The sequence below is a fragment of the Mastigoproctus giganteus genome, chromosome 1, assembly GCF_048544385.1.
Source record: "Mastigoproctus giganteus isolate SK-2022 chromosome 1, ASM4854438v1, whole genome shotgun sequence".
In the NCBI taxonomy this organism is placed as follows: Eukaryota; Metazoa; Arthropoda; class Arachnida; order Uropygi; family Thelyphonidae; genus Mastigoproctus; species Mastigoproctus giganteus.
The window spans coordinates 90,043,328-90,056,295 of NC_143575.1; the positions used below are offsets into that span (position 1 = coordinate 90,043,328).

At 36.5% G+C, this 12,968-nt stretch overlaps 1 protein-coding gene across 2 annotated transcripts in view; it reads right to left on the reverse strand.

The window, feature by feature from the left end:
- yrt (erythrocyte membrane protein band 4.1-like yurt) overlaps positions 1 to 12,968 on the reverse strand; it is a 255,318-nt gene that overhangs the window by 70,113 nt on the left and 172,237 nt on the right. For both annotated transcript variants that reach the window (XM_090380956.1, XM_090380954.1), the window contains exons 10-11: positions 2,954 to 3,112; positions 73 to 461 (exon numbers count right to left, since the gene is read on the reverse strand). In XM_090380956.1, coding sequence (XP_090237082.1) covers positions 73 to 461; positions 2,954 to 3,112 — 548 coding nt within the window. The remainder of the gene's footprint in view (positions 1 to 72; positions 462 to 2,953; positions 3,113 to 12,968) is intronic.

Here is a 12,968-nt window from a genome sequence, read left to right on the forward strand (position 1 = left end):
ATAAAATGAAGGGATCAAAAAATTTTAAATAAAAACTAATTACTGTAATTAAAAAATAAAAGAAAAATTTACCTAATTTTAGGTCTTCAGAACTCTTTTCATCTTCTAATTTTCTTGCAGTAGATACTACATCACTGTTCTTGTCACTGAGAGAATCTTTTGACAGTTTATCCTTAGTCAGTGACTTAATTAAATTATCCAACCTTTCTTCTGCAGACTGTTTTATTACACCTTCTGGAACACTAACGTTTGTCACTAGACCCGCAGCAATGGTTGTAGTCAGAGGTGGAGAAGATAATGAAGTCATGGAAGTATCAGCTAATGTAACCAATGGTTCAGAAACACTAGAAGCAGATACTGCACTTGTATCCTGATTGCTCATGGAAGAAACAGTAGTTGTAGTAGGAGCAGTAGTAGTCTTGGTTGATATTTCTGGTTTATGTGCAATAGTTTCAGAACAGCTGAAAAGCATATAAACATCATTGGGAATAACACTACAACAGAAGGTATTAATACAAAGTTCAATGGACCTAAATTTTCAGGTATTGTAATAATGACATTTGCAATAACAAGATCTGTCAAAACCTAACTAATTTCTTTGGTACAAGTATCAAACTTTAAACTTAAGCCTTGTATAGCAATAATGAGAACAATACTGTAGGTGTTCTTCAATTTAAAAAAATAAACCACATAAATATGATGAATATATATTAATTTGTATTATATAAACCAGTAAAGCAGAATCACAGTAAACTCATCAATAAATTAATCTAATTTGAAGAAAGAATCCAATTTAATTTGCACAATTTTGTCTTATATGCATTCATACCTACATCACAAATATTATCAAATACAATAGTCGTTATCTTTATCAACATTATTGCAACTTGTTCTCCAATTTATTCAATGCATTTTTGGCATCTTTAAGGCAGCATGTGTCTCTTCACTTTTACGTCCAGTAACAAACAAACTTAATTTTGGTTTGTGGTTAGCAACCATTCTGCTATAGACATTTCTGTAGCAGCTGCATCGTCATATGTCACACTTCCAAGTTTCTATTCCTTGAATGCTGTTATCACATTCATTTGCTGGACTATAATATTTGATGATATTCTCTTCAAGCCACTCTTTGTAAAACAGTTTATTATTATACTTGATGCAATACCATCCCAAGCAATAACAACATTACAAATAGCATTCAAGACTTTCCACTTTGGTTACTGTTGTTGTTAGTTTAGAGATTTGTTAGGCACATCGGCAACTACAGCCACAGTGCGCCATACTTTGGCTGCAGATTGGTCTATGTTGCAGTTAGAGTACAAACTGCAATATAAGAGGAGCACTATATGCTCTCTTGAGGTTAAATAATGCTTGATCCACTGGCTGCACAAAACTGGTGGTACTGGGAAGTAAAATAGCAGCCTTATGTACTCAGCTTACGTATCTCAGCAGAATATGCTGTGCAATAATCTGGGAATGAATCATCAAAATGTACCTCACCCCCCCCCCCCACCACAAAGTCTTTCTTCCATCCACTCTCAATAACCATGACAGAAAAATGCTTACCATACGCTAAGTACTTCTTTTTGGTTTTGCAATACACGGTAGTTGCTTAAATACTTAAAAATTTGGGGGCCCTTTTCGAATGAAGAGTACACTGTACCCACTGCACTTCCCTAAGACTGGCCCGTATGTGTAATATAATGTGTGTGATGTAAGCAGTTAGGTAACTATGCACCATGAAGTGGCAACTCAGTGATGAGAAATGTTCACAATGGATGAGGTGCTAGAAGTCATATAAGTTTGAAAAATCAAGTAAAAATGCCAAGAACTAGGAGAGACATTTTCCTGAAATATTCAATTGTAAAAAATTAATAAAAGTGATCAGGATCTCTCACCAAGATTATGTGGCATTAAGGAAAAACTCCAAGCCCAGGAGCTATTATGAGTTTTAATGACAGTGTGGCCAATGAGAAAATGAAAAAGGCTGAGTAGAGGGAAAAAAAAGTGTGAGATATATGAAGATTAATCATTAATTCTCTCAAATTTTTTACTTTGTATTGCAATTATCTCCTCAAGTCTGTTTTGAGATATTTTAATGGACCTCACTCATTATGGAGATCAACTAAAGCATCAAATAGTAGAGGGTCAAGCAGAACATCTCTCCCAGAAACCCAGGAATCTGAGGAGAAGACAATTCTTTTTCATTCCAGAAGATGATTAGAATTAGATGTGTGAAATTTAATAGAACACCATTTGATTTTTTTTTTTTTTTTTTTTAACACCCATGCTAATTTAGGGTAAGAATTTTCATTGATGGTTGAAGCAAACAAATCAAGGATATTTTAACTTCATGGACCTTCACTATAAATTTTGTGCAATTAATAATTGTTCGAGCAGTTGAATGTTTCCAGAACAGATGTCTGTTCTGGCCCCCCAATAATTTGTTAGTCCCCCAACAATCAATGCTTTACAGCCATTTTTTTCCCATGGTACTCCCTTTCCCAAATTCCAATATGTTAAAAAAAACTGTGATATAGGATTTACCTGAAGTGCAGTAAATCAGATGTGTTTTTTTGTGGACCAAAATAATGAAAAATCATTATATAAACATGGGTTCAAAAATGCTTCATTAACAAACTAGACCCATTTGAACATTTTCTTTGCAACAATAGGATAACAGGGCTCTGTTTCAAAAGTTCCTTATGCCTGGGGGCACATCTTAAGAAAACTGGGATCATTAAAAGTAAAGATGCAAATGATTAACTGCTTTTTACACTATATATATAAAACCCCTTCCAATATGCTATACTTATTTCAGAGACACTATGTATTTGTATAAATGAAATAAAAAGTCAATGAACATAAGCAGAACCTCTGAGATTCCTTTGAGGAAGCCCAAGATCCAGTGGAACACAGCTTGAAAACCACTAATGCAGTTAATACTCCTTACCTTGTAATACATTCATTTTCTTTCTTATGCCCTGCACGCACATCGGTTTCTTGACGGCATTCGTGATTTGGACGACGGGAATAACGTTGGCTTGGACGGCGATCAAACTGGACGGTACGGCGAGCTCTGTTCTGTGCTGTTTGAAACTCTGTTCTCCCACTTCAAAAAATAATTTATATTTTTAAATTAATATTCCAAAATAATACACTGCATAGCAATGTAACAAGAACTATCAAAAGTCATTAGAATTTACTTCTGAACAGACATCAAACACAATCAAAAGCTATTAATGTGGGGTGGTTCAAACTTAAGTTTGAATAACTAATAGTTATTTCTATATATTTTAAAAATATTCTATTTGATAGAATATTTAAACACATGTTGGCCTACCTTTGGCCATAATTACACACTGTATCCTTGTTAGTTGACTCTGAATCAAATTTTAATAATTGGAAGGCAGTATTTTGGCCCACTCCTTCAAAACAGTAATCAATTCAGATACTGATTACAGGGTCATAGCTGCCAATTTTTGACTTTTCAAAAGCTGAAGCTCAGGTTTTGAAAAGTCAAAACACTTTTTTTGGGCCAAAACTGGTGAAAAACAAGTTTTTTTGTAAAGTGCAAGGGTTCATTTTTTTTTCCAAAAAAAAAAAAAAAAAAAAAGGAATTGTAAAGCCCATACTGCTAGAAATTAAATTTCACTGACAACATACAGATTTTATAATAAAAATACATATACAAGTTTATTTACCAGTACAATAGACATTCAAACATTTGCTTACGTATTTTTCTGTCTGTGGATTTCTGGTCTTGCTCAACAATCAACAGCATTTTTCTAAAAGCAATCAGACATCAACTGATTCTGATTTCTTTGAGAAAGATACTGCAGCAGACTATGCCTCTCCAGAAATGTTTTGTTAATTACAATGGCCCTGTTGCCTAGACTTGGCTGTCAAAAGAATTTCCAAAGTGCCACCACTTACAATATCCAAAGCTGTTATATAGGAACAGCAACTTTAAAACACTCCTGGCAAAAAAGGAACCAATCCTCATAAAATACCTCAAATATACTAACTACAGTGCATATGTAAGATTCTCCTATGTAGGTAGAATTAAAGATTATATAAAATAATAAATACACATAGAAAACACAGCATATATGGCAGGATAAGTAAACAACAGCACATGCCCTACCATGTGCCAGGAGTACACAGGAATATCACTTCCACTAGTCCTCTCAAATGACAATTATACAATGCTATGAGAACATTTAAGGAAGCTGTTTCAATCCAATGCTTTAGAGCATTATCTATTAACATAAATTAAGGAGACGAAGCAAAGAAGCAATTACATACCCAAAATAGCATTAGCATTAGTAGAGGCATTTGATGCAAGAAAGCAAGCTTATGCAGCATCAGCCAAAAAAAAAAAAAAACCACTTCCACTTCACCCCTCTGTTCGTTCAAAATACCTGTCCAGCTGAGCCTTAAACTTATTTAGGCTATCAACCTGCACCACAAGGGAAGTCTGTTCCACCAACCAAACACCCGCTGGCTAAAGGCAAATTTCCGCACGTCTATCCAACTTCTGCCTTTCCTCAATTTGAATTTATGCCCTCTCAGGTGATTTTTCTGAGCTAGAGGAAGAATCCCATCAGCATTGAGCATGCTTAAACCATTCAAGGCTTTATACACTTCTATCAGATCACCTCGCTGGTGCCTAGTCTCCAGACACTGTAATTTGCAAAACTTAAGCCTTTCTTCGTAAGAGCAACCCTTTGTTCCATTCACTAATCTTGTTGCCCTTCTCTGTACTCGTTCCAGCAGCTCTACATCCTTCTTGAAATGAGACCTCCAGACCTGTAAACAGTACTCTAGGTGTGGCCTGACCATTGCCTTATACAATGGAATAATCACCTCCTTATCCCTGCTGGAAAAATTCCTGTATATCATTGACAATACTCCATGAGCTACTCTTGCAGCCCGTCTGCACTGCTCAGAGAACTTCATATCTGCCTGCACAACCACCCCCAAGTCCCTTTCATTCTCTACCACTGTCAGTGTAGTACCACAGAGTTGATACGTTGCTCTGGGGTTGCTGTTTCCCCATGTGTAGTACTTTATATTTGTCAATGTTAAACTTCATTTGCCACCTCTCAGCCCATCTGCTCAACCTTTCCAGATCCTGTTGCAGCAGCATAGTGTCAGTAGTGTATTTGACAACCCTGCCAACCTTTGTATCATCTGCAAACTTGGACATTAAGCTTGATATACCATAATCAATATCATTTATAAATACAGAAAACAATAATGGACCCAACACTGAGCCCTGAGGGACTCCACTAATAACATTAGTCCACGATGAGCAGTGTCCATTGATTACCACTCTCTGTCTTCTCCCCCTCAACCATCCCTTTATCCATAGCAGCAATTTGCCTCCAATGTCACACTGCTCCAATTTGTGTAGCAGTCTTCCATGTGCAACAGTATCAAAAGCCTTTCTAAGATCCAAGTATATAATATCAAAGTTATTCCGTGCATCCAGTTCTTTTGTGACTGCATCATAGTATCCAATCAAGTTGGTCAGGCAAGACTTCCCCTTAACAAAACCATGCTGTGTCTGAGCTATAACTGAAGTCTTGTCTAAATGATCCTGCAGTGCTTCTTTAACCAGTGCCTCCATTAATTTTCCTGGAACAGAAGTTAAGCTCACAGGTCTATAATTACTTGTGTCAGCCTTTGATCCTCCTTTGTGAATTGGGGTCACATTTGCATATTTCCAGTCTATGGGTACCTCCCCTGAGTCCAAGGAAGCTCTCATAATTATGGCTAAGGGTTTGCTTACTTCCTTTGCTGCCTCCTTTAATATAACTGGATAGATCCCATCCACCCCGGGTGCCTTTCTTGTGTTTATCTTCAACGGTTTCTCCTCCACTTTACTCTCAGTTATTTCAAGATTCTGTAGCTTACTGCTAGAGTTGAATACACCTCTGGCATTCCCCTTGCTGAATAACTCCTCATGTGTGAATGTCGATGCAAAATATTCATTTAGTTTGTTAGCTACCTGAGCAGGATCATCAACAGTTGACCCATCAATATCAAGTGGACCAATCTGATTCATCCCCTTCCTTCTAGAGTTTACATAAGTAAAGAACTCTTTGCTGTTTTTCTTTGCATCCCTTGCCAAGGATTTCTCGTAATCTGCCTTCGCCTGCCTAACCTCCTTTGTAACTTGGTTGCATATCAACTTGTATCTATCATAGGCTTCTGTGTCATGTGTTAATTTGTAAGTATCCCATGCATTTTTCTTCTCTGCCATATGCCTCATTAGTTCATCTGACATCCATTTTGGCCTAAACCTTGAACAATATTTCTTAGTTGGTATGTAAAGCCTAGTAGCTTCCAAGATAAGTTCTTTGAATGCTTCCCATTTTGAATTTGCTGTTGGTAACATCATCAGTTGGTCCCACTGTATAGAATTTAAATACTGTCTCAGTCCATCGTAGTCGCCTTTACGGAAGCAATAACCCTTCCCTTTACCCCTAACGGTAGTTACCTCTTTGAGTAAATCCCACTTCAGCACACTGTGATCACTGCCACCTAGTGGTTCATTTATCTGCAGATTCTTAATGCATGAAGAATCACTGCTGATAATCAAATCAAGAGTATTACTCCCTCTAGTTGCCTCCCAAACATGCTGATGTAGAAAACAATCATCCAATAAATCCACAAAAGCCCTGCTAGTGTGTGAGTAACCAGCCCCCAAATTCCAGTCAATATCTGGGAAATTAAAATCTCCCATTATAAGACTCTCTGATTTACTGGCCCACTCTATTTCCCTGTACAGTTCCTTATTATACTCATCAGAGTCATTAGGCCTATAGCACACTCCTCCTCTCAATTTTGATCTCCCAATGCTTATGTCACACCAAACTGACTCAACACTGCACTGTCCAGCGATGTCGACTGGCTTCACTTCCTTGGTTTTTATGTGTTTCTTAACTAATAGCATAACCCCTCCCCCCTTCCTATCCTGTCTATCCTTTCTGTAGATGTACTCCCCAAATTGCAGTTCTGCATCCCTTATATCTGTGTGACACCACGTCTCTGATATCCCAACAATATCTGCCTTTGATGTTTTGAGCAATACCTCAAATTCATCAAATTTATTTACTAAACTCCTAGCATTGGTGTATACACGCAAGTATACCTGCACCTGTTTCTATTCTTAGCTACCCTAACACAACCCATGTGTTTATTTGTACTGCAATGGCTCCCAGCAATCTCTGAAATACCATGCATCTTGTCTTTCAGGCTTCTGCTCATTCTAATAGAAGCAGTGCAAGAATCTCTTTCACCTCTGCCAGTGGCTACTGTCAATCTATTGGTCTTTGTCTCCCCCCAAGCTAGCAGTTTTCCGACCCACCTAACACTGCCTCGATAGCATCAGCAAATATTCTTGCACCCTTTCTATTTAAGTGTATCCCATCCCTGTAGAAGCAATCTCTCCTGTTAACAAGTACAGTCCAGGCTGAAAAAAATTCTACCCCTTGAGCCTTGCACAATCTTTCCAGGGCCGAATTGATCGACAAGGCTCTCATCATATACTCCCTCCTATCGTGTCTGGGCAGAATTGCAGACACTTTCAAATTCAACCCTAATTCTCGGCTTTTGTTCAACAGTGACCTGTACTTGTTAAGTAATTCTGCCGGTCTCCTACTCTTAATATTATTAGTGCCAATGTGTACAACTATATCACCTTTTGTGCCCTTAAAAGATGATATTCGCTCTACAACGTCATCAACCTTTGCCCCTGGCAGACATACCCTGGTCCTGTTCCACCTATAGATCCTCTATATCCTGCAGATCATAATCAAGACCACACCTTATCCTAGTTTAGTATACTTCATTTGGTCAGTATAATTCTTAATTCAACCAGGTCCTATCTGTAAAGCAGTACTTCAAATCCTCTCAGGTTAAATTATTAAGTTACATAAATGCAATTTAACAAATTGCATTTATGTAACTTAATTAGTTTATGCACTTAGTCCATTTCTTCCACACAGCTAATATTTTATTTCCTTAAGTTTTTTCAGACTCAATCCTTGGATTCAAGTAGCCCACAACCTTTGAAGTCATATTCTTGGCACCATGGCATAATCCTTTAATCATCATCACATTTTGGGAAAATTACTGTATACGTAAGTTCCCAGAATTTGACTCCCTGGTTTACAATTATCAGATGTTCTCTACTGGTCAAAACTCACACGTCTGACCTAGACCTGCCCATATATATAAAAACATGGGCAACATCCCATCTTGTTAGTCTTTCCTGTGCAGCAGCCTATCTTTTCAGGTACGTCTTTTGTATGTCTCTCTTTCTTTCAATTTAGTCTTATAGCATGATAAGTCTCCCTTTTAAGCAATTTATTTATCAGAAATTTTCTAAATTTAACAGGTCTTTAATTATCAGTTACTCTTTATATCACCTAGATTTTTTCATGGTGACTCTCAATATCTGTAATTTTAATATAGAGATAAGGTTTTTCTACGTCTTATTCTTTGTAAGGGGGGGGGGGCTGGGAAACAAGCATTACATTCTCAGCTCTCTTCTAAAGACAATATAATTTTAGCTTCTTTAAGTTCATTATTATATATGTAAGCTCACAGAGCATCTGTACCTTACATTACTGTAATTGTTTTATAACTGATTTTCTTTTCTACATCCCCACCTCCTAGGCCAAAATAGGGCATCCAGCAGCACCTTAAAACATAGGCAACTGTATTAGGTGTAGATTGACGTGAAAATGCTTAAATAAAATATCTTGAAACATACCAAACAGTCATGTGGTGTAACAGTGTATTTATTTCATTTAACTCCTAATTAACATTTACAATAAATCAACAACAACCTAGAAGGAAATCGTTTTCCAACAAGATGACATACTTCCCCATTACCTGCTTCAGACAAAAGATTATTAAAATGTTAAATTTTCAGACTGCTGAATTAGACATGGCAGACAAAGATGCAGTTTTATCTTCTACAATTCATCAGTGAAGAAAAGGAACAGGATTACTTAACACTGTTTTCACTCAAGTAACTTGATACTTACCTCAGGCAAGAGTATGCTGTTCTGTTACTAAAAGGATTTCAGAAAAACCAGATATATAGGCTTTCATTTAATAGACCACCCTCCAAGAATTTATCAATACAATACACCAGAGGTTACCAATTGATGAACTGCAGTCTGCATTTGGATCCCCAATAATTTTTGGTCGACCATGAGTATCTGAACATACTGTTAATAATTTTGTTATAAATAGATTATTTTAATTTTGGATTTTTTGCAAGTTCCCTTAAGGCTATAAAGAAAAGAAAAATACTTGATTGAACATGTACTGTGGGAGATAGTTTGTTACAAGATGTAATTGAAAGGGAAGTGATAGACAAGACACTAAGGGAAAGGAGATTTGGTATGTTTCATAATTTGATGGAGGCAGATGGTTATTGTAGGCTAAGAAGAAGTCTATAGACAGGGGATGATAATGGCTGCCATGGACCTGTCACGTGACAGAGAACTTATGAAGTTCCCTCTGTTACGCATTTTCTCAAGTATAACTTTTCATTAACAAAATAGCCAAAATATGCATTTCTGTAAATCATATGAAGAAACTTAGATAGAATAAAATGGCAAGCAAATCTGAATATTAATTTTATTTATTTTCCAGGTTTTTCAGCTCTAAAATTTCCATTCCCAAGACCAGTAACCTCACTTGCTTGCTCTATAAGCCAGCTCTGTGTGACAAAAAAAAAAAAAAAAAAAAACCACCACATACATTATATTGAATGTTTTCTTTCGATTTATTTTATAATTTAATTTCATAATTAAATGAGTGACTAAATGCTATGCAGCCTTTTTTTTTTTTTTTTTTTTTTTTTTGTAGTTGTTGGAGCATCGGCTTCTGTGGCCATAGTGCACCTCCCAAGGTTTTTGCAGTACAGTAATACCCCGAAGTTACGCGATAGGTGGGTCCGACGAAAATCGCGTAAGTCGGGGTACAACTTTGCATATAAATACATATAAATTTTGCTTAATTGGGACCAAGGACTAACAAAAACACTAGTTTAGAAGAAAAATATTAATAAAATTGCAGTTCTTTATACATATTAATACAAAATATGTATTAAAAAAACAAATGACTTACGTAAAAAAGTTATTTCGATGTCGATGGCTTCATAAAATCTAACAAATTCGTCTGACGACACAGCGCGTTCTTTTTTTCACGCAGAATTTCTTCGTAGCAAGCTAATAATTTTTTTATTCCTTGCTTTGTAGCTATAACGCGTTCTTCGTTGGAGTCTATGTTTTCTAAAATTTTTAAGCCCTTTACAATTGAGCCCTTTTCAATTTTCAACCTGTCAAGTTTGCAATTGTCATGTGCTTTTCGCCGTTGCTTCATTTAGACCTGTAGCACGTGCAATATCACATGGTCTTTCATTTCGCTCAAAGCGTTTCACAATTTCATATTTTTTCTCTATCGACAGAGGTGGACTGGCCATAAGCCTTACCGGGGAAACCCCGGTGGGCCAGTGTGATTTTGGCCATAAACCATAGTATGACGCCACTATAAATTTTCCCGGGTAAGAATTTTTGACCCAGTCCGCCTCTGTTTATCGATAATTGCTTTTCTTTTTCTCTCTGAATCTGCAGTGTCTTCACCAGGACGCTTCCTTTTCACACCTTTTAATTAAGTATTTTACTCATTTTTAGGGAATAAAGCACAATTACAAAACGAGGAGGCACGCTTGATACGCATAAACAAAGCTTCGCGCATGTAGCAACTGAATAAACAACACCATAAAGGCAGAGATACACTATTAACACCTCACATTTCTAGGGGTTACTACCATAAAACAATAAAAATCCAGTTGCGTTTCTGTTAGTGAAATCTGTTATAAACTGGTAGTAAACTCGATCTAATTGCATTTGCGATTATACCGATAGCTGGAATTGTGTTGCTTTTTACGTTATTATGGTGAAATGTGTTTCCCCTTCACTGATATAAAAAACATAAAAGCAGCAAAGTTGAATTTTGTTCATCTTTCGCTCTCATTCTCCGCCGTCGCACCGTATATCGATAACATATGAAAAACGACCTTGAAGATAGTGGGCGGCAGCGTTGCCAAACGAAAAAAATCAAGAACCGCGTAACTCCGAGTTCGCGTAAGTCGGGGTATTACTGTACTTTGATCCAAGCCCAAGGCGGGATTCGAACCCGCGACCTTTGGGTTGCCAGGCAGGCACTTTACCCACCCGGCTAGCCCGGTCGGCCTATGCAGCCTAATTACATGTATAAAATTAAACAATGTCAAAGTATTTAACAAGCATATCAGTGAATAGTGGGAATTACGATCTGTATGCAGGTCTGCTGCAACTTGGAGTAGTCAAACACTATCTGCCATACACGTGATACTTTTCATTTAAATGTATAACAAAAGTTATTTGATTTTTTCTCACTGGTGTGTACATTCACAATATAATCAAGTATTATTTATAAGTGGTTTGTAATAACTGATAAAAGGAATAAAAACAATTTATTCAATGTTTTATTAATTTTATGTAAATAAGAAATCTAGACTATAATTGAGTTACACATATATATATTCTCTCTCTCTCTTTCTTTTTTCATGTGGAGTGCAAAGAATGGTGAACCCTGAAATACACTTAAAATGTCTAATTGGTCAATACAAATTACTCCAATTACATACTTCAAATTTTATTGAGGTATGTAACTGGAGTAATCTGTATTGGCCAAAAGTAGTATATGCATCAGAACAGGGTTGATAAGTATGGTCCACACAGGTGAGAACTCTTAATATTAACAGATTATACACAGTAGAGTGAAGAAGTTTCCAATCTAGTCACATAGTACTGCAATCAATAAAGCAACAAGATTTTATGTTGTCAAATTGCACATATCAACCTGCATCTCCTCATATGTAGAAGTTAGTCATTCAGTAAATGTTTCATTGTTGCATGCATTTATTTTATGATTCCCCAGTGTGAAAAATACTAAATTCAGAACACTTAAGGAAAATCTGATTCTGAAACAATGGAAAGGATGCAGCAGATTTATGAAGAGGAGGCTTCATCTTTTACTACTGAGCTTTGATGGCATCGTATATTCAAAGAAAGGAGAGAAAGTTTAGCAGACAATAACTGTGCTTGAAGACCTTTTAATTGCTTGTATGTCTGGAAAAAACAGAAAGAGCAGAACAATTCATGCATCAGATCCACTGTGTAACTATTAAGAAACTTTCAGAAGCATTGATATGAACACGTGTAGAGATGCTCAGCATGTGAGGCCCTGGATGCATACTGACCATCAACACAATGAGCAGATGACAATTTGTAGTATCTCGCAACAGCATCTGATAATGATCCGCTGTTCCTAGAATCCATCATTACTGGAGCAAAATTGTGATTTATTTGCAACCCAGAAGCAAATCATGAATCAACTTGAAAATTGATTTGTTTGCCACAACAAAAAAAAAAAAAAAAAAAAAAAGTTAGGACAAAGGGAAAGTCATGTTAGATTTTTTTACTATTGTGTACTAGGAATTCATTTTTCAGTGTGCCATTGTAAATATGGAGAGGTATGTACAGGTGTTATGGCAGTTGTGAGAAAAAAATTTCAGGCAGTGAAACATTGGAAGACATTGCATAACAAAAAACACAGAAACAACACTAATTTCTTATGCAACCCTCCCACTTGCCATCTACGGATTTTTTCTTTTCCCCAAAATGGAAACTTTTTATGAGGCCATCACTTCCACAGCAAACTGAAGATGTTCCACATTATATCCAGCCAGACAGTTCCAGACCTGCTACCAAGCAATTACCAACAGTGGAAAAAGTGCATTACTGTAAAATGAGTAATTTGCAAGTGGTTGTGTCTAGGTTAATGACATTTAATAGAAGAGTCCAGGAACTTTTTGACTGTACCATACAACT